We start from the raw sequence: 22,939 nt of genomic DNA on the forward strand, positions 1-22,939 counted from the left end.
TCTCCCTCCCTCTGTTTTATCTATCCGACCTTCACAATACATGGGCTTTGTAGCCAAAGTGAATTGCAGCAAAAGTGGACTTGCACGTGCCGTTTTAAAAGCCAGTATCAATACTTTCACGTCAAAGGTCCTACACCCAACAGTGGCCTGTCAGCAAAGTTACTGTCATGAACTGACAGCTATAATCCATAAACCCGATTTCTCTGATCCAATCATACATTATAAGAGAGAGTCAGCAATTACCTTGCAAGCAACTGCAAAGGCACAGTGCAGGACAAGTGCAGATATAGATATACTGTGGAAAATCTATAGCCTTGAAGCTGCATATTCTATTCCAGACTGGCCAAATCCTCTTAAGCTACCTGATGAGATAAATACAAGTGGAATCATATTTCATATACCTAGAAATGTCTTATTTTATGGCTTTCATCATGTAAATATGACCATGACAGTGTACCTTCCTGCATATAATATAAAAATCATGGAGTCTGATTCAGTATTTCTCCAAATTCTAGAAAATGACCTGGTAGCAATCATAGCTGGTGGTTTGTTCCGGACAGTTGGTGTTTCTGATCATTGGACTTTGGATGCATCTGCTTCTTCTGATCCTTATTCAGCCAACCCCCTTGAAGGAATCACCTTTAATTGGTATTGCACCAAACGGGAATTGGACTATTCAACAATGAGGTTGAGCCCAGAGGGAAAATGCTGTCCAAATCAAGTAGATATACGCTGGAGACATTCAAGTGCTCCCGTTCAAAAAGTAGAACCTAATACATTTCAGGCAAACACAAAATATTATTTTATTCTAGTAATTCTGAAGCAGCACAAATCAGCCCATGCATTCCAAACAGTTCATGTGCTGCCTGGTTCTGTACCTATACTGGATGCCACTTGTTTAGAAAATTGTGGGAAAACCATCAAAGTAACAGAGCGATTCATTCTGTCCGCAAGATGTCTAAATTGTGCAAAAACTAGTCAAACAGCCTATCTTTGGTCACTTCTTTCAGCAAACTCTAAGGAAATACATTTTGATTGGGCTTCCAAAACTACAACTGGGAGATCAAAGCCATACATGCATATAAATTCATTGGCATTCAGATACATGGAAGACAAATTCTATACTCTTAGCCTGAAAGTAAGCACAAAGGGAAAACAATCAGCTGTTTATAGGCATTCATTTTATGTTAGCTCTCCACCTCAGACTGGAAAATGTATCATTTATCCAAGGGAAGGCATAGCATTCCGTACAAAATTCATTGTCCAGTGTACTGGATTTGAAGAAAAAAATGGACCGCTTACATACAAAGTGATAGCACATTCAGATCTAACAAAAATGACTGCAATATCTTCTGCGCAAAATAATACATTTGGAATAATAGTGTATATTGGTCATCAGCAAAAAACCCCTCCATCATTTCTCCCTGCTGGTATTCCATCTAAAAAGTATGTCTTAGACATATATGTTCAAGTATATGATGCCTATGGAGTATTTTCTGAAGTAACTTTGAAAGCAAATGTTTATGATCCAAGAAGTAAACCAGCTGTTCTTCTCCGTGAACTGTATGGTTTAATCAGTGGGCAAAGTGGCCCTATGTCCTTTTTCCTTGAAACTAAAGATTACTTTAATATAGGCTTTCTTACCTATATGGTGGCCTCTGTATTAAATAATATTGAGGCTTTGCCAACCAGTCAAGGCTCTAAAACTGATTTGCGGGAAATCCTCCTTAATGTGTCTGCAGTGATTCCTTTGACTGAAATACAGATGATAGCCCAAACGGTCTCAAGTATTTGTCAGGTGACACAGGATGCTAATGAAGTTAATAGGAAAGCACAACTGTTTGCAGTCAGAACACTAAAAGAGGCCACTGAAGCTCTCAAAAGGCTCAGGGGCAAAGATCTAGGGTCTCAGGAAGCAGAAGTCCTTGGTAATGGTATATTTACTGGCTTGTCCAATGTGTTGAGTGCTTCTCTCTTAAACCATAGAAATGTCAATGTCAATGCAATTAAAGAAATAATTTCTGTGACAGGAATATTAGCTGACCTCATCTTACAAGGTAAAGTCCCTGGGGAACATGAAACTAATATGGAAGCTAAAAACTGGTCAATTCACTTATGGAAAGGTGAAAAGTGGGAGGTTTCTAGGACTTTCTCTAAGGGAAGACAATGCAAGAACTCCTTTTATCCTCAGCTGAAGCAGGAGAACCACATTGAGTTGCCAGCAGATGCTGTGGTTTCCACAGTGCATTATGTGTTTGAAGAGAATCCCTTCCCTTGGATGGCAGATGCAGCAGATATTCATACAGTAGTGACTGGATTCAAAATGGTAGGAGTCAAAGCTAATAGTGATATCTTGGGGGTTACCCCCGAGGTGGTGGAAGTTATCATGGCAAGGAAAAATAAGGACTTTGCAACATTTAATCTGACAATTGGGCCAGATAAAAAGCTTTCCAAAACAACTGGTGGATTTAGTATTGAAGTCAAAGGAAACTTCAAGTATGTATTTATCCAGATTTTGTGCAATATGAAAGTTACTTTCAACATATCTATCTATCTGGGACTCAATGTCAGCCATTCTCCAATAGCTTCTTATATTGTTTTCCATGACAAACCTCCAGCACCACGTGAAATGAATCCTGGCATCACTAACTGTGCATTTAAGGCTGTGCGCATACTTTGTCTTCCTCAGTCATTGCTTCAGTCTCCACTCCAAGGCAATAAAGCAAGCAAGTGGAACATTTCAGTTGTACTACAATCACACCCAATTGTGAGAGGACAAACCAGAAAGATTGTCCGCATTGCTGTTTATACACCCAATTGTCTAGGTATGGATGGCATTCAGAAACAGTGGAAAGAAGGATTGTGCCGTCTGGGCTCTCAGACCACCTGGTCCAAGATACACTGCATCTGTGACGCAAAAGCCCACAGCACAACAAGAAGTAGACGCCGACCACAGGAGGCTTCTCATGCTGTCAGATTTGTAGCTGGCAGCTTCATTTTGTACCCTAATCCTTTGGATATAAACAAGGTCCTCTCAGCAGACTTTGACACAAACCCAGTGACAATGCTGGCTGTGTTTTTCATTTTTTCAGCCTACATCTTGTGTACTACCTGGGCCATGATCAAAGATAAAGCTGATTTGAAAAGAAAAAACAAAATACTAGTTTTACCTGACAATGACCCCTACCATAAAGTGCGCTACGTGGTCACTGTATACACAGGAAGTCGCTTGGGATCAGGAACCACAGCAGATGTTTTTCTTGAATTGATAGGTAAAAATGGTGTCAGTGATGTACATCACTTGAAACACCCACAGTTTCCAACCCTCTTTCGTGCAGCTGTTGACACATTTCTCCTAACTACTAAATATGATTTAGGGGATCTTCTTTCTCTTCATGTCTGGCACAACACAGGGGGTTCCTCCCCTAACTGGTTCTTAAGCAGAATCAAAGTACAAAATATGCACACTAAAAAATATTGGCTGTTTATATGTAGAAACTGGTTAGGTCTTGGCAAGGCTGATGGCAAAATAGAACGATCAATTGTTGCTAAAAACCTAAAATCAAGCTTAGATAAAATGGATTACTTCTGGATAAGCTTTGCCAAGGACTTGGAAGACAATCATATATGGCTCTCAATATTTTCTCAGGTTGTCACCGGTTCTTTCACGAGGGTACAAAGGGTATCTTGTTGCTTAGTAATAATGCTGTGTAATTTGCTATTCAACATCATGTTCTTCAGTGGTGCAGATGATCGGGAGATTCTTTCAGTGCAACTACGGTATTTGAAATCCATGTATATTGGATTTGTGAGTGCTTTGTTTTCTATTCCTTTACAACTGACCATACAAATCTTGTTTACATATTCCGAGGAGAAGCCTTTGCTGCATAACACGAGAAATGGGTCAAAAAGAAGCCCCTCTCTTATGCCTGAAACTCTTGGGAAAGACCAGCATCTGCCATTATCAGAAAGCAATGCTAGCAACAATAATGCAACAGACAAGGACACAAGTACTACTTTCGAAAAAGAGGAGCCGCTGCACCCAGAGTTCATGTTCTTTAATAAAATGCCACGCTTTTCATGGTGGTGCAGATATGTCTCTTGGACACTGGTCTTTCTCATATCTGGAGTTTCGTCATCTTTCATTATATTATATGGTTTGACCTATGGCTATACAACATCAATGGAGTGGTTTATAGCATCCATGACATCATTTTTTGAGAGTGTGTTTTTGCTGCAAACCATGAAGTTGTCTCTCATATCTGCTATGAGTACTATAAGTCTCAAATACTGTAAAAACATCCCCTGGATAAGCACAGAACAGTACCAGAATATGAAGCTGATCCAATCAAGTGTGGATGAGAAAGATCTGAGAAAGATTCACCACGATCTTTCCAAACTTAGACACAGCAAGGAATATGAACCTTTAACAGAGGATGAAGTCATAGTCTTGAGGAAAAGAGTAAGGGCTCAACACTTAGCATTTGTGTTTGTAAAGGACATTGTAATTCACCTTGTCTATTCATCCTGTGTTTTCATTGCTGCATTTTCTGCAGAACCCACCACCACTTTTTATTACAATAAAGCTATATATAATCAATTCTCATTTGGTTTATCAGATGTAAATAAGCTGGAGCATATTTACATGTGGACGAGCAACGTCTTTCTGCCCTTAATACATAATGACTACCACCCTACCTATGTTTCAGAATCTTGGTCTAAAATTCTTGGTTTGCCCAGAATGAGGCAAGTAAGAGCGAAGAATACTGAAAAGGAATGTTTCCCTGCTCGCAACTTTGCGCAAGGTCATATGATTAGTGAAAGCCACTGCCGCTATAAATATAACAGTGATCCTGAAGATCAAAGTAACTATCTTGGGTCATGGACAATCCCAACCAATCAACCAACTTCCAAGCACTCCAGCAGTTTTCAAGGATTTACATACCAGTCAGACATTGACCAATGGGAATATAAATCATATGGTGTTGTAGATTCATACGGGCCTGGAGGATATTCCTTTTATTTTTTTCCTGGAGAGCAACGACCCAATACAACAATGAGGATGGATGATCTGCAAAGAAACAACTGGCTTGATAATCGGACCTGGGCAGTGATTTTTGAGTTAACAACTTTTAATCCAGATGTGGATCTATTCTGCAGCATTTCTATCGTATTTGAGACTACTGATGTAGGTGTCGTTAATTCAAGTTTGGTAGTTCATTCTTACAAACTCTCTATTTTCCAGTATGAACCCACCTCTAAGAGGGTTGTATATGGAGTTATAGTGTATATTCTTGCCTTTTATCTTGCTGATGAATTTAACATGTTACGTCAAGAAAGGATAGGTTATCTTCAAACAGCAACTAACGTAAATAACTTTGCAATAAAGACAACCTCTATGTTTTTTCTGTTGTTAATTGCACTGAAATTTAAGCTGGCATTTACATTGTTGGAATTTCATCTACTTAATCCAGAACAATTTGTTCCCTTCCATGTAGTTTCCCAAATCGATCAACTCTACATGATGATTTCAGGTTTTTTGGTCTTCCTTCTGATTTTGAAACCATACCGATATTTCAGATTCTTGTACAATGTGCGCCTTGCAGAAAAAACAATGTCAGTAGCTTTTCCTGAGTTTGTTAATTTGACTCTGTTTGCAGCCGTATACTTTTCTGTATTCACATCATTTGGGTACCTAACATTTGGCCAAAGTGAGTGGAGTTTTCATACTTGGATTCTTTCCCTCCAGACTGTAGTTTCATATTGTTTTGGAGCAGTTAAACTGGCTAGTTTTTCATCCAACCTGTGGCTAGGGATATTTTTTCAGGCTTCATGTATGATTACAATGATGTTTATTTTCATCAATTTATGGAGAGCCCTAATAATCTCTACTTATAACTCAATGAAACAACCTACTTATGAACAACATTCTGATGAAGCAGAAGCAATAAACTTTGTGGTTCTGAAGATCCAAAGTATTTGGTTTTCCATCACCCGTCAGACACCACCCACAAGTGACAGTGATCATGTCAGCACTGTAATATTTGGAAGATCTGTGGTCAAGGATGACTATGTGTGCGGCTTGAGAAGCAGGCAAGTAAATGGCAAGAAAATTGTTTATCTTTCTGTTTGAGAAAGACAGAGTAAACGGTGAATAAATTGCATAATATTTCTATCCCAAGCTGATCTCCACAGTTTCCATTCTCTTCCTTCATAATTATTTCCACTTCAGATGGTTGTCTCATAATTTAAAATTGATCCTCCTTGGGTTTCAAGTACGTATGAACTCTTATACAAAATTAGGAAAAGGATATTTAGTTCAATGTCCTTTAATAGACCAGTCATCCCAAGCAGAGCCTGCAGGGGTGGGTCAGATGCCATGTGCCGAGATAGAGTTCAACTGAATGCATTCACAAATGTGCACATGGAAAAATCGGATCTGTCTATGTGCTTTAATACTCTGTTATGTACATAGCCATAGTCTGTCACGTATGCACTCACCCTAAGTGCACCAGGATTGTGAGGTTTAAACCTCCACTTGCACCTCTTCACTGCCATACCCTCCAACATTTTCTCACCCAAATCTGGGGCATCCCCTTTCCCGCATCATGCTGCCCCCCTGTCCCCACATCACCTCAGCCTCCTCAGCCTCTGCGGTCTCCTTGGCCTCACTGCGGCCTCACCGTGGCTGATGGAAGTGGTGCATGCATTTCCAGAAGTGTGCTTCTAGGTGTGCTGTGCCCGCTTCCGGGAGTGCAGTGGAGGCCGCCATGGAGGCCGTGGCAGCTATCATGGCTGCCACATTGGAGGAGGCAGTGGCACGACAGCGGAAGCAAGACACCCTTGATTTCAAACAGAAGCCACAGTGGCTTCTGTAAATCTCACACTAAATACAGTGGTACCTCTGGTTACGTACTTAATTTGTTCCAGAGGTCCGTTCTTAACCTGAAACTGTTCTTAACCTGAAGCACCACTTTAGCTAATGGGGCCTCCCGCTGCTGCCGCGTCGCTGCTGCGCGATTTCTGTTCTCATCCTGAAGCAAAGTTCTTAATCCGAGGTAATATTTTTGGGTTAGCGGAGTTTGTAACCTGAAGCGTATGTAACCTGAAGTGTATGTAACCCGAGGTACCACTGTAACTCTGTACAGTATATAGTTTACAAAAACTTGTTAATAGTAATATACAGATTCACGAAACAGAGATTGAAATCTGGGTACCTCGTTGTTAGAGTTCCATTGGAAGTGCACCAGCACAAGCCTACACACAGAGAGTTTCTCTTATGGACTTGAAATGCTGTATAGTACTGTTGGAATGCTGTATATTACTGTTAATGAGTTTTTGTAAACTATATGCAGAGTTGTTTAGTTTGTGGTTTATCTCTATGTATTTCTTGGGCTTCTGTAAATCTGGCCTATCCCAGTGTATTTGTAAGCCATTTGTTCTGTATTTTAATTCCTTATTTTTGAGATTTCATTATAGGCTGTTCATTTTTGTAAACTGCCTTTGAATTCCATTCCTGTGGAAAGCTGAGGTATACATGTTTTAAATATCACCATTTTTACCACTTACTCATTCTAATAAAGGTAAAGGTAAAGGTACCCCTGCCCATAGGGGCCAGTCTTGACAGACTCTGGGGTTGTGCGCCCATCTCACTTAAGAGGCCAGGGGCCAGCACTGTCCGGAGACACTTCCGGGTCACGTGGCCAGCGTGACATCGCTGCTCTGGCGAGCCAGAGCCGCACACGGAAACGCCGTTTACCTTCCCGCTGGTAAGCGGTCCCTATTTATCTACTTGCACCCGGAGGTGCTTTGGAACTGCTAGGTTGGCAGGCGCTGGGACCGAGCAGCGGGAGCGCACCCCGCCGCAGGGATTCGAACCGCCAACCTTTCGATCGGCAAGTCCTAGGCGCTGAGGCTTTAACCCACAGCGCCACCTGCATCCCTGACTCATTCTAATAGTGACCTCTAATAGTATAATTAATTAATGTGCATGACATAAATTCAACTTGAAGGAGGGGAAGGGGGAAAGGAGAAGTCATTTAGGCTAAATTTCTTTGTGATGTGTTGTGTACTCAGTGGTTCTGCCAAAGACTCCATAGGAAGAGTTGGCTTGAAAGAAAAGAGAGGCATCTTTTACCCAAAAGCCAGCAGGTAGCAGTTGTAATATGTTCCCATCTCTCATGGGGTAATTTACAGAGAAAATTCAAGATCTGGGATTTCCAGTGCTTATGGGATTCATAAGATATAGAGAGAAGCATACATGCTATTTAGATGGAATATAATCCTGGGAAATAATCAGTCAAGCTCCAGTTTTATCACAGTCATTGCCTTTTCAAAATTAAAGTCCTACCAAACATTCTCCATTAAAATTGGAATAGATACATCTGGGCAACATGGCAATAACACGGGTTTATACAAATCCAGGGTAATGTGAGGACTATGAAGAGGAGTGTGGGATTCAACCACAGAAAAAGACAAGGACTATTGTGGCCATATTGAAAATGGGCATGAGTTGCCTAAGGCAACAGCGGAAAGGTTCTAGAATCCATGGAGACGTTCTTTTTGTGCTGTTGCTAGGAGATAACTGTTACTACTGAGTCAGGTTTCTTTTTCCTGTCAATGATGAGGTACCTTTTATGTCATGTCTTCCTCTTCTGCTGTTCATGTTGCTTGCAATACCAAGTGGCAGCTCCTCTTGATCTCCTTCCACCACCATTGTTAGTCACTTGTTCAAAGCCGGAAAATCGTGTTTATCAACGTCAAGATAATGAACTCCAGGTTTCATGTCTGTGGGATGAATACATTGAATTGTGCTACTCAAGAGCACGAGGAGTGAATTTTAAAAAGAGAGAGAAAGACTTACAACCCGCTCCTCATTGCCACTGGTACCGAGATTCCATCCTGGTAAACAGTACAGAGAACTGGTTAGGTGAGCTGGTGCTGGGTCAAGGCCTGCCAGGGGAAGGTCCCTATCCACCATGGGCTTACAGTCGGATCACAGTACAGTGTACATCAACTTTGTGCTCTGCACCCTTGTGCTTTCACCACAACCTGAGCATTGAGGTTACCGGGCAAGATGTCCGACTTTTCCTGCTCTGGCCACGCACCCTTCCAGTTTTTGAATGGCAGCCAGTGCACCTGGCTTGGTGCGCACGCCTTAAGAGTTCCTCATGGAGCTATCGCTTCAGGAGCCGAGGGGGTAGTCCAGAAGATCTCCTCATTCCCAGCAACCAGCACAGTCAACCACTTTCATTCACTGGCTACCCTAATGCAGAATTGTACCAGGTCTGCGCATCGTACTATAGCTACCAGCTGACTGTATGCTATCCCCATCGTGGATTCTATACCGCTTCAGTCAGTCTTCAGCATCGACCTCTGATTAGCCTTAGCATAGAATTATATGTGGAGCCTGCCCTGTTGCATGTCTTTAGTGTACGTTCCAAATTGCTGAGCCACCCACATGGGACAATCAACCTTTCCTGGAGTCTTCTACAGCTCAGCCAAGGAATAGTAGCTTATAAACTATTAAGCATGCATGATACAAGAGAGTGGTCTCACTTCTACAATTACAACCATTTTGCTCTACGCAGCAATTTCTGTGCTGTTCCCATACCATATCACTCCAAGGAGAAGGTGGTGGCCAGTGTCTATTTTCGTACTAATGAGAAGATGCCTGAACAACTGGCAGGAAAACTTGATTTCTTTAATGAGACTTTGATTTTCAGAGCAAGCACTGGAGCCGCAACTTATCTCACACTCAATCCACAGAAAACCAGAAGAGGCATCTACATTTTTAGCCATACACTGGGATTGTACCATTCTACACAGGAAGACAGCACTCCTCCTACCACTAGGAAGGGCTACAGCTCCCACTATATCTTTTACGAGGAGCAGAGCCTCTGTTACCTGATCATTGTAGAATTCATGCAGCTGCAATTGTCCAAGTTCAGCATCCATGTGTATCTGAACCGGAAAGGGACTTTGTTCAGGTCTCTAGGAGAAAAAGATATTGAAGTTCACGTTTTCAATAACAGTTCTCCTGAAGACAGTTTGGTCTCTATTGTGTGGTTTATTCCCGTGCAACATCCACTGCTACAGTGTGAGTGGACCTTCAACCTTCAACTTTTTGATTCTAGAGGCGAGTACCCAGTTCAGAACTATACTTTCACCTACATAAATCATGTAAAAAATGCAATGCAATTCATTTCTGATTCTTTCTTAACTTTCAACTCTGCCCTCTTCACTGGTTTTGTAGCAAAGGTGAAATGCATTGGAAATGGACTTATGTCAACTATTTTAAAAGCGACAGTCAACACTTATGCTTCAAAGGCCCTCAGATTTAGCATAGCTTGCCATCAAAAACCCTGTTCTATTAAGGAAATTAGTATCCAGAAGCCAGACGCTTCTCAGCGTGTGGTGTATTATACCCAAGGAACAGAGTTTACTCTGGCTGCTGATACACGTATCACTTGTCCAGGTCCTAATCAAACAAATGTCATTTGGAACATCTATAAAGTTCCAGATCTGACTACTACACCAGATTGGTCAAAACCTTTTAATCCACCAAGCATTGGAAGAAGAAATTCCACTGTATTAAAAGTACCTGGTCCTGTCTTAGATAATGGCTTGTATCTCTTTAATTTTACAATGAATTTAACCTCTTTGGATACATGGAAGAGCATGGAAGGATCTGATTCACTGTTTGTCAAGATTGGATCAGATACCTTTGTGGCTGTCATTGCTGGAGGCAGTATCCGGACAGTTGGATTTTCTGATGAGTGGATACTTAATGGATCTGCATACTACAATGGTGAGGCAGTCCAACCCTCTAAAGGGCTGTCCTTTATGTGGTATTGCAGCAAACAAAAAACAGACTACACATCAATGACTCTAAGTGAAAACGGGAAATGTCATCCAGATCAGGTAGATTTAAAATGGATAACATGCTCTGTTCCAGTTCAAAGAGTGCAACCTGAAACACTTCAAGGAAATAATGTGTATTATTTTCGCCTGGTGGTTCAAAATGGTAGCAGAATAGCTCAGACGGAACAAATAGTACATGTGCAAGCTCCTCTTGCCATAATCCTAAATGTCACATGTATTGAAAATTGTGGTGAATCAGTAATTCCAACAGAAAGATTTTGTCTTTCTGGCAAATGCCTAAATTGCAGAAGTGGCAAATCTCTCTATTACTGGTCACTTTACTCAGCACAGTCCAGTGAAATAAATTTTGATTGGTCTTCAAAAAGTACAACTGGAAGATCCAATCCATATCTGCATATAAATGCTTATGCATTTGTATCCATGGCAGAGCAGTCATTTACATTTAGTCTGCAAGTCACCACAAAGGAAGGACAGTCAGCCATCTATGAATATTCTTTTTATGTGAATGGCCCACCTCAGATAGGAAAGTGTGTTATTAATCCAAAGATAGGCATGGCATTCCTAACAAAATTCATCATTCAGTGTAGCGGATTTGAAGACAAAAATGGACCTCTTACATATAAAGTGATAGCATCATCAAATCACATCAAAACCAGTGCCGTATCTTCAGTAGAGAATAATGTTTTGGGAATAATAGTGTATGCTGGTCATGACCCTACAACTCCTCGTTCTTTTCTTCCAGTTGGTATACCATCTCAGAACTCTACCTTAATCATATATGTTCAAGTGTATGATGCCCTTGGAGCATCTTCTCAGGTAAAATTACAAGCAACTGTGTATGATCAAAGAAAAAATAAAGCAACTCGTGTTGTTCAGCATGATCTACATGGTTTAATCAGTGGACCAACCGCTCCTATGACAACTTTGCTTGCAGCTAAAGATTACTTTAATATAGGTTATTTTGTATATATGGTGGCCTCTGTATTAAATAATATAGAGACTTTGCCAACCAATCAAGGCTCTAAAACTGATTTGCGACAAATTCTTCTTAATATAACTACAAGGATACCTACAACTGATGTTCTGAAAATAAACCAAGTGATTTTGAGTATTTGTCAGGTAACACATGAAACTACTGAAGTAAACAGGGAATCACAACTGCTTGCAGTCAGAAAACTAAAAGAGGTCAGTGAAGCTCTAAAAAGGCTCAGGGCCAAAGACTTAGGTTCTAAGGAAGCAGAGATCCTTGGGAATGGTATATTTATCGGGTTGTCCAGTGTGTTGAGTGCTTCTCTCTTAAACCATAGAAATGTCAATGCCAATGCAATTAAAGAAACCATTTCAGTGACAGAAATATTAGCAGATCTAGTCTTACAAGGTAAAGTCCCTGGGGAGCAAGAAACTAACATGGAGACTGAAATCTGTGCCATGCATTTACGGAAAGATGAGAAATGGGATGTTTCAGGAACTTTCTCTGACAGACAATATTGCAGGAACTGCTTTTATACTGAACTGAAAACGAGTAATCATGCTGAACTACAGGTAGATGCTGTGGTATCCACTGTTCTTTATGAATTTGACAGAAATCCCTTTCCATGGTTGCTTTATACAGAAGATATTGGAACAATGGTGACTGGATTAAAAATGACAGGAACCAAAGCTAATGGTGACGTAATCAGTATCACACCTCATGTGGTTGAAATGATCATGGCTAGAAAAGAGGAGGCCATCTTTGACTTGACAATAGGACCAGACAAAAATCTCCCTAAAACAACTGGTGGCTTTAGTTTTGAAGTAAAAAGAAGCTCCAAAGATATTTTTATCCAGATTGTGTCAAAAATAAATATTACTTTTCATGTATTTATATACCTAGGCCACAATGTCAGTCACCCCCCTGTAGCTGTGTATGCTGCTTCCCATTCCAGTCCTCCTACACCAACTAAAATGGATACTAATGTCACTGATTGTGCAGTTAAGGCTCCATATATCCTTTGTCTGCCTCAATCATTGCTTTGGTCTCTTTTCCAGAGCAATAGAGCAGACAGACTGAATATCTCTGTTGTCTTACAATCACATCCAATTGTCAGAGACCAAACCACAAAGATAGTTCGCATTGCTCATTTCGCAGCAGCCTGCCTGGACCTGGATGGAATTCAGAACCAGTGGAAAGAAGGGAGTTGCCGCCTTGGCCCTCAGACCACCTATTCCAAGATACATTGCATCTGTAAAGCAAAAGAGCGTAGCAGAAGAACAGCCAACCCTAGGCCATCAAGGACCTCAGGACTTGGTATCCAATTTTTGGCTGCCAAAGTACTTTTATTTCCCAATCAAGTTGATATGAAAAGGTTCCTTTTAGCATCAAGTGACCAAAATCCTGTAACAGGGTTGACAGTTCTTGCTATTTTTATAATCTACATCTCTTTGGCTATCTGGGTCATAAGAAAAGATAAAGCTGGCATCAGGGATCAGGTCATAGATTTGCCAGACAATGATCCCTTTCACGAGGTGAGGTATCTAGTCACAATATACACAGGAAGTCGTTTAAGATCAGGCACCAATGCTGATGTCTTCATTGAACTGATTGGCCAAAATGGGGCCAGTGATGTACATCATTTAAAACATCCACAGTTCCCAGGGATCTTCCAGGACGGATCCATTGACACCTTTCTCTTAACTACTGAGGGAGACTTAGGAAACATTTGTTCTCTTCATATCTGGCGCAATAATCATGGCTTTGGTCCTAACTGGTTCTTAAGCCGAATCAAAGTACAAAACATGGATACTAAACAGTCATGGCTATTTATATGTAGGAAATGGTTTGATCCTGGCCGGGATGATTGCCAAATAGAAAGGTCATTTACTGTTACAAATCCCAGTGTACCCTTAAGCAAGACTGATTATTTTTGTATTATGATTAGCAATGACCTGTTCAAGAACCATCTTTGGCTGTCTGTCTTTGTTCATTCAGACGATGACTCTTTCAGCAGATTCCTCAGGCTGACTTGTTGCTTAGCAATACTGTTAAGCTCCCTGATGTTTAACACTATATTCTTCAACGATATTGATCAACATATTTATTCAGTAGAACTACAGTATTTGAGATCTATAACAATTGGAATAGAAAGTTCTTTGATTTCAGTTCCTGTGCAATTGATTCTGGTAACCTTGTTTAAGCTTTTATCAAAGAAACCTTCAGCCCACAATGCAGCTCAAGCTCACCCAAAAGGAAGTTCCTCCTTTTCATCTGAAAATCTTTGTGAAGAAGGCAATTTAAAAGCTGCTCCACCCTCAGAGATGAAGTCCCAGCAATTCCCCCCCAGAGACACCAATTCCAGCAATAATGTTGCAGCAGAAAATGAAACATTTTCTGAGGAAATACACAAACCACAGTCTACTTGTTGGGTTCTATACATCGCCTGGATCATTGTGCTTTCTGTATCTGGCGTGCTCTCATTCTTCATTGTACTACTTAGCCATTCCTATTCCACTAAAACCTCTTTTGAGTGGTTAATAGCTTCCATTACCTCATTTTGCCTAACTGTGCTTTTCCTTGAGACCTTTAAGGTAGGTTTTTTTACGGCCTGGAATGCCATTTATCCAAAATACTGCAGAAATATCCCATGGACAAGATACCAAGATCTTAAGTTTAATGATAGAACTATCCCTGCAAACGAGATGAGACAGTTACATGATAACCTTGTCAAACTTAGAGCTTCAAAGAAATACCAACCAATTAAAGGCGAAGAGCTTATAATATTGAGGAAAAAAGCAACTGCTAAGAGTCTAGGTTATAGTTTAGCAAAAAATATGGTCTGTCACTTTGTCTTTTTAGCTTTAATTTTAAAGTATACTCATCCTACAGAAACCACCAGTAGCTTTCACTACAATCGATTTATGCGTAAGAAATTTTCTCTTGGTTTATCTGAAGTAAATAAAGTAGAAGATATTTACAAATGGGTGAAAAATATCCTTCTGCCGTTGATACACAATGACTATCAACCAACCTATCTTTCAGAGACCTGGTCCAAAGTCCTTGGGTTGCCCAGAATGAGACAAATAAGAGGTATACATCCTGACAGGGCATGTACCTATCTACATAGCTTTCAAAAAGCATTTCTGACGGATATTCACTGTGTACACCGATATGGAGGTGACCCAGAAGATCAAGCTGACTACAATGGGTCGTGGTCAGCTCCAGTCAATCGTCCAGCTGCCAACCCCACCAGCTTTTCAGGCTACACTTATGAACAAAGCATTGCTGAGTGGGAATATGAGTCATATGGAGAATTAAACAGCTACCCATCCAGAGGATACAGCTTTTATTTTTTCACAGGAGAACCACAAATAAATTCAACAGAAAGATTGAAGACTTTGGAAAGGAACACCTGGCTTGATCACAGGACCTGGGTAACTATTATTGAGCTGACCACTTTTAATCCAGATGCAGATCTGTTTTGCAGTATTTCTGTCATATTTGAATTTTCATATGTTGGCCCTCTTGTCAGCAGTGTGTCAGTTCATTCTTATAAGCTCCCACTTTTAGCTGACCAAACCAGTAGTGGAGTTTTCTTATTTTTATGTATTGTAGCTATACTTATATTTTATATTGTGGATGAATATCGCATGCTGCGTCAAGAAAGGCTGAATTATATAAAAACAGCTGCCAATTTAATTAATTTTGGAATTAAGACAGTCTGTCTAATTTTTTTGCTGCTGATTCTATTCAGACTTAAGCTTGCTTTTGAGTTAATACAGTTTTATTTGTATAATCAAGAACAATTCATTCCCTTCCATGCAGCTGCTCATTTCGATCGAGTTGTCAGAACAATTAAGGCATTATTGGCTTTTTTCCTAGTTATGAAAACATACCGGTATCTCAGGTTTATGTTTGATGTCCGCTTGGCCCAAAAGTCATTGTTTGAAGCTCTTCCTACAATTACTAACTTGTCTGTAGGAGGGGCCATTTTTTTTTTTGCATATATGTCAGTTGGGTATTTAGGATTTGGCCAACATGAAGAAAGTTACCGTACTTTGCTTTATTCCTTTACTACTGTGTTATCTTACTGCGCCTTAGCATTTAGGGGTACTGAATTTGCAGCTGATAGGTTTCTGGCAGGTCTCTTCTTAACTTCCTTTTTGTTTGTGATGATTTGTGTGTTCCTCAATTTATTGCAAGCTATTATGATCTCTGCTTATACGGAGGCAAAGAGATCTATCTATCCAGAACATGCACATGAAGCTGAAATGATGGATTTTGTGATCCAAAAGATCTATAGTGCATGGGTTTTTGTGACCACTGGTACACGGACCACAACACGGACAGTCATGTTTAACAGGATGCTGTACGGAAAACAAAGAAAAAACTATGTGCAACAGTTTAAAAAGGAATAATAATAATAGAATAATTGATAAATAGCTTACCTTCCAGTTTGAAAAAGAGATTGATAAGAAATTGATTAATTTCTGCAATGTTTTCCTATACATTTCTTATACATCCTATACATTTTCTTGCTATATCATCCAAATACCCAAACTTGCGTTAAGGTAACTTATCAGTCACCTTTCAGTGATCCCATCTCTGATATCTCTAGTGATTTCCATAATTACTGGCAGAAGACTTATCTAGTGATTTCCATAATTACTGGCAGAAGACTTATCAGTGAAGTGAACATATACATTCTAAATATACACTGATTCACTAATTTCAGGAACTTCTCAGCATGCACATGTTTCTGCACAGGAGTGAGAACCTCTAAAAAGATGGGGAACTGACCAGTTAAATGTGAAATAGATGTTGCTATGCTTGGGAAGCCTTGGGTATGGGTTTGGCACACAGCTGCTGAACTGTGGTTAATATCCAGCCTGTATCCCTACCACAAATTTACCTCAACAGCTCCAGAGTTTTCCAAATAAAGATGAGTGATAACCAGAGATAACCAGCAGGCAGGATTCACTGCATATATAGAAACTTTTGATGGTAATGGAATAGAAATGCTTTACACAGCATGCCTTCCTTTCTGAATTTTAAACTCAAATTTCATCATTTTCCAGGAAGCCAGTTTTCTGTGGCTGCATCCAGGTGTCTTAGTTTAACATTACCTAGTTGTTAACACAAGATAGTTAGTTACTCTATGTAGTTAGAAGTGTTTGTTCATACAATTAGTCTACACCTTTTCTTAAGAATTCCACTGTTATTGCACAATATATGTTTGATGTTTAAGAAGTTAAAGTGGGGTGGGGTTTTCTTTTTTAATGAAACCATAGTAAACATCCCTTCAGTGTTAACTTTTCCTGCTCATTTGAATAAATTCTATAGGTTTCACAAAGTTTTGGTCTTTGACAATTCCTCCTTGAATTGTGTTTATTTTTTTAATTTACATAAAATAATAAAACATAATTAAAATAAGGTTGCTTCTACCCATCTGACTGACACACAGTATTGCTCTGGAGAGGAATAGGTGGACTTTGGGCTTTAAAATTTCAGTGGCACCTTGTGTGGTGCCAAATGTTGGGGCCCCCACTTTGCCTTCTGTTATTTATCATTGTTGCAGCACCCCCTGCACCCCCTCTTGGCTCAGCACCCAGTGCGAGCAAACGGATTGGGCTCCCCTAAGTCTGCCCCTGCTGTTGTGGCTGTGCCCACTCCCTTTCATTCTGTCCCTGAGGGCTTGGCTGGGTGCTCTTCCTTCCTTTTCCTGCAATGGCAGATGTTTTCATACCCAGTGGCAGAGTGATAGGAGCCATGTGAAGCAGCTGTACTGTGCAGTGATGGTAAGATTTGATACCTGATTATGCGACTTGAATTCAGCCTCCCAAATTTTACAAGTTGCTCTGCTAAAGTATAAATCTACTTAAAACTAAGAAAACATAGGTTCAAAAGACAACAGCAAATCACTCCTTTCATGCTTAAGGGAAAATAGGAAGAACCGGTGAGGTTGACATCAGTACAGTGGTACCTCGTGTTAAGTACTTGATTCGTTCCGGAGGTCCGTTCTTAACCTGAAACTGTTCTTAACCTGAAGCACCACTTTAGCTAGTGGGGCCGCCCGCTGCTGCTGCACAATTTCTGTTCTCATCCTGAAGCAAGGTTCTTAATCTGAAGCACTATTTCTGGGTTAGCAGAGTCTGTAACCTGAAGTGTATGTAACCTGAGGTACCACTGTATAGGTTAAAATTACCTAGAAAATATAGACACTTGTTAGCATCAGCAATTACAGTGGTGCCTCGCAAGACGAAATTAATCTGTTCCGCGATTCTCTTCGTCTAGCGGTTTTTTCGTCTTGCGAAGCAAGCCCATTGACAGCTTAGCGGATTAGCGCTATTAGCGGCTTTTAGCGGCTTATCGGCTCAGCGGATCAGCTGATAAGCGGCTTAGCAGCTTAGAAAAAGGGGGGGGGGAGGAAAAAAACCCCGCAGGAACTCGCAGGACATTTTCGTCTTGCAAAGCAAGCCCATAGGGAAATTCGTTTTGTGAAGCGCCTCCAAAACGGAAAACCCTTTCGTCTAGCGGGTTTTCCGTCTTGCGAGGCATTCGTCTTGCGGGGCACCACTGTATATATATATATAGACATTTTTAAATTTAATTTTTATATGAATGATATGGTTTAAGTTTTAGATGAGTTGAAATTCGCTCCTGTTGCTATTTTGTATCAAAAGTTGTTATTACTGATGTATTTCTTTTATCCATGATTTGATTATGGATGAGGAAGCCAAGTTGGTTTGCATTATCAAGACCTGTTTGGATGAGCACAGTGGAGATGGTCTCACCCTGCTTTGCCCACCTGGGTATTCAGTGGAGCAATGGGCACACTTTGGGGTCAGACAGAATTTACTGTGGTCTATAGGAATTATTTCTCTCTCCAGGCTTTGCCCTGCTTGAATGGAGACCTAGAGGGCTTGTGCCTGGTACAGTTGGTACAGATTAAGGATTCTGCCTCACTGCCCAGCAGTCTCCCTGCCTGAGCTGACAGAGATAATCTTGGAGGTGGAGTTGAGGACTCCAAAACTGTTGGTTCCATTAATTCTGGGGCGTCTCAGGACCTTATGGCTGCTATGTTGAAGTCCTGACTGACTTGTGGAATACACAAATGCCCTTGGGCCATGATCACTCCTACGTGCCCTCTCCTGCTTTACCTTCTTCTTTTTCTTCTTTGATCACTTGTAGCAGAGTAAGATTGTCTTCCATGAACACAGTATTAACAGTGAGTCCGTTATGGGGTTTTGGAAGATGCCTGTGCATGAATCAGATCAGTGCATGCTGACCACCGCACAGTCTTTGCAGTAAGGCTCTGTTACGATAGCATGCTGCAGCCTTCATTTGCCTTCACAGCCATTGTAACATATCACTTATCTTCTGCCTATTTTGCCATTGAGGACTTCCTGGATCATTCTTTGTCTAGTGCAGGGATAGGCAACCTAAGGCCCTGGGGCCAGATGTGGGCCCAAGCACCTCCTAAATCTGGCCCGCAGATGGTCTGGGAATCAGTGTGTTTGTAAATGAGTAGAATGTGTCCTTTTATTTAAAATGCATCTCTGGGTTATTTGTGGAGCATAGGAATTTGTTCATTCCCCCCCCCCAAAAAAAAATAGTCGTCCCCCCCCCCACAAGGTCTGAGGGACAGTGGACTAGCCCATGGCTGAAACAGGTTGCTGACCCCTGGTCTAACTCCTTCCCCTTGACCTTACCGCCTTGGGTGACCCTACCAGGAGTACGAGACTCCGGCCGGCTTCGCTCACAAGGGTCATAGGAACATCCAAGCCCACTCCGCATGACAAGGTGATGATCCTGCTTTATAGAGCCCATCTGGCTTCTTGCTATACATCACAGCTAGGGAAATTAAACAAGTTGAGGGACATGAAATATACTCAGAGGCGAGAGTGGATTTCATGCTCTTTATTCAGCTCATAGTAGTGAGGAGTTTTCCCCAAAATCTGCTTTATATACATTATTTACACAAATACACACATTATATACATTATTTACACAATGGGCCACACGTGATTGGCTAATTCTGGGATTCTCCTGTAGGCCAATCAGGTTGCGGATTCACTTCCACCTGGAGCTGGATTGGGTGGCTCCTGCTGCATTCTGAATCCTATTGTTCTAGGACCGATCAGACTGCTGCATTTTGGATCCTATTGTTCTAGGACCGATCAGACTGCTGCATTTTGGATCCTATTCAACTCAGTACATAACAGGACAGATGTAAACAGGGCTTTTTTCAGCCGGAATATGCCAGAACTCAGTTCCAGCAACTCTCAGGCAGCGTTCAAAATTAGCTGGGTGCTAGCCCTTTGTGAGGAAATGGAGTTGTCCAGGTGCCAGGTCAGTGCCTAATGTCTCCTACCCCGAGATACTATTTCTGGGTTAGCGGAGTCTGTAACCTGAAGTGTATGGAACCTGAAGCGTATGGAACCCGAGGTACCACTGTACCAGGAATGGTCCTAGAAAAGATAATCAAATGGTCTTTCCGTGAGCATTTAGAAAAAGATGCTGCGACTACTAAGACCCAGCATGGGTTTCTCAAAAATAAGTCCTGTCAGATCACATTTCCTTTTTTGAAGGAGTTACAAGCTGTCTTTGCATTCAGAGAAAGTTCCTAACTCACCAAGGGTTTGAGACCCATTTGAGACCTGTTTTAGCCAGCCAGTTGGGGTGTGTCCTCTGTCACACGCTGGCAGCTTCTAGGAGCCCCAGGTGAGAGCTATGTGCAGGGTGGCGACACCAGAAGGAGCACAACATGCCCCCCACCAGAGGTACTGCCTCTCCTGTAACACCTTACGCATTACTTTAGCTGCTGGGTCACACATAAAACTCGAATGTTAAAAAGAAAAGCACAACACATTTGATGGCAATGGGGAGTGGAGTGAATGAAGCTGAAGCGATCATTCTTGGGCCACAGCAATTTAAGGTTGTGTAGCTGAAGTTTTTTGGGGGCAGGGAGGTTGTTGGTTATGACAACTAAATGTTCCTCCAGAGCAGGGATGCCGACAGGATTTTGGGGGCCCCATAAACTCTTTGTAGATTGCCTTCCTCACACATAGCAGACACCACAATCTATTGCAGAGTTTTCCCAACTTTTCATGTTGGTGATACACTTTTTAGACATTTATCATTTCATGACACAGCAATTCAGTTTTACTAGCAAACTGGAGCTTAAACTAATCCATAAGAGCGCGGGGAGCATTTGCATGACACACCCACACACTGCAGCCAAAACACTAGTGTGTCGCAACACACAGTTTGGAAAGCTCTATTGGCAAGAACTTAGCCTACCTTACCTCATAAGCTCAAATCTATTGGCAAGAACTTAGCCTCCCTTACCTCATAAGGCTGTTGCAAAGATAACAGGTGGAGGGAATAATGCATATAACCTGGAGTTCCTGGTGGAAGAGCAAGATACAAATATATATTGCAGGTCATGCAAAGCAAAATAAACAAGCACAAACCTTAGAAAAGCCTTGCTTTAATTGAAATGTTTCATAGTCCTGATGATGCAGGAAAATGAAAAAAAACAAAAACATTTTGCTAACCCTGAAGCACTGCAATATCAATGTTAAAACGTTGCAGCTCTCTTGCAATGATGGCAGTCCTGTGCTCGGGATTCTCATTATCTGTGTTATCCAGATAATGTCAGAGACAAGGACATCAGGACACCCATGCGTTGCAAACAGGCCTCGCAGCACCCGGATGACCTTTATGGTAGTGGTGGACGCCTATTCCAAATGGCTGGAGGTCGCCCTGATGCCCTCCACCACTACCGAAGCTGTCATCCGGGTGCTGCGAGGCCTGTTTGCAACGCATGAGTGTCCTGATGTCCTTGTCTCTGACAACGGACCGCAGTTCACGTCAGGCACGTTTGAGCGGTATCTTTTGGGACTGGGCATCCGCCATGCCCTAACGGCACCATTTCATCCATCCTGCAATGGGCAAGCGGAAAGAATGGTGCGCTCGGCAAAAGAGGCACTGGCGCGCCTGGACCGGGGAGACTGGCATGAGCGGGTCACCGAATACTTGTTCGTGCAACACATCACCCCTCATGCGGCCACAGTGCGGAGTCCTGCTGAACTGCTTATGGGCCGCCGCCTCAGGTCACCGCTCGACCGGCTACACCCGGACTTTGCCGTGGCTGAACCCCCAGGCTGTGCCAACGCGCCACGGTCATTTGTCCCAGGAAACCAGGTCTTTGCCCGGAACTATGTGGGGGACATTCCTTGGGTGCCAGCCACAGTAGTGGGAGTCACTGGACCTCGCTCGTACCAGGTGGCACTCGAAGATGGACGCTTGTGGCGACGGCACATAGACCAGCTTAGGCGCAGGGTTGGGGACTTGGACACTACCGAGGTGCCCCCAACTACGCTTGCGGCTCCAGAAGAGACACGTACAGATGGCGAGGCCCCACCTATACCTCCCTCGCAAACTGCCAGCGTGGAGCCGAACCAAGCCGCTTCAGAGGGTCTGCCAGACTTACCACAGACTCAGACCACTCCACTTGCGGAGGCTCCACCCACAGCAGCGGATCCAGGGGAGTTGGTTCCAACGCCACCTAGGGTCGCACCACAGCCTCAGCAAGAACTGTGTGGCCCTCCGGACTTGGCTACCAGTCCCCGGCGGTCTGGCAGAGTTTCCAAGCGCCCAACTTATTTAAAGGACTATGTTGTTGGACATGTATCACTGTTGGTCTAAGTATGGGAAATGTAACCGATATGCTTTTGTGCCTAATTGAACCATTACGCGTAGTGCTGTATATAAGGAAACCATTACGATTGTAACTAACGCCTTATCACGATGGGGAGGGGTGTTATGCAGTGAAGTTTCACCCTGGGCCAGCAGGGGGATACTGTATATAGTTTTCACTCAGGTCTGTAGATAGTTTTCACTCAGGTCCACGTCAGTTATTTTAGGCGGGAACTCTGGGCTGTTGTTGCTACAATGTTGACAGCCGGCTGCCTATAAAAGCAGGCCGGCTGAGCTGTTTGCAGGCAGTTCTATTCCAGCTTACAAGAATAAAGAGCTACTTGGAGAAATCGCTGTGTCGTCTGCTATGTCAACCCA

The 22,939-nt window shown here is 42.0% G+C and overlaps 2 protein-coding genes across 4 annotated transcripts in view; one reads left to right on the plus strand and one right to left on the minus strand.

Annotated features, from left to right (window-relative positions):
- Nucleotides 1-22,939, minus strand: part of TTC38 (tetratricopeptide repeat domain 38) — an 83,640-nt gene that overhangs the window by 39,661 nt on the left and 21,040 nt on the right. The window contains exon 2 of one of the 3 annotated variants that reach the window (XM_079975239.1): nt 9,907-9,993. The exons of 1 other annotated variant lie outside the window; for it this stretch is intronic. In XM_079975239.1, coding sequence (XP_079831365.1) covers nt 9,907-9,993 — 87 coding nt within the window. Of the gene's footprint in view, nt 1-243; nt 341-9,906; nt 9,994-22,939 lie in introns of those variants that run through there. One more of the 3 variants, XM_079975242.1, reaches the window with a different exon arrangement.
- PKDREJ (polycystin family receptor for egg jelly) lies at nt 10,761-17,210 on the plus strand. Its single transcript, XM_079975089.1, has 3 exons — nt 10,761-10,923; nt 11,627-16,509; nt 16,550-17,210. Exons 1-2 carry the CDS (start codon nt 10,908-10,910, stop codon nt 16,273-16,275), a joined length of 4,665 nt encoding a protein of 1,554 aa, XP_079831215.1. The 5' UTR covers nt 10,761-10,907; the 3' UTR covers nt 16,276-16,509; nt 16,550-17,210.

The sequence above is a fragment of the Podarcis cretensis genome (genome assembly GCF_951804945.1).
Source record: "Podarcis cretensis genome assembly, chromosome: 5".
Classification (NCBI taxonomy): Eukaryota; Metazoa; Chordata; class Lepidosauria; order Squamata; family Lacertidae; genus Podarcis; species Podarcis cretensis.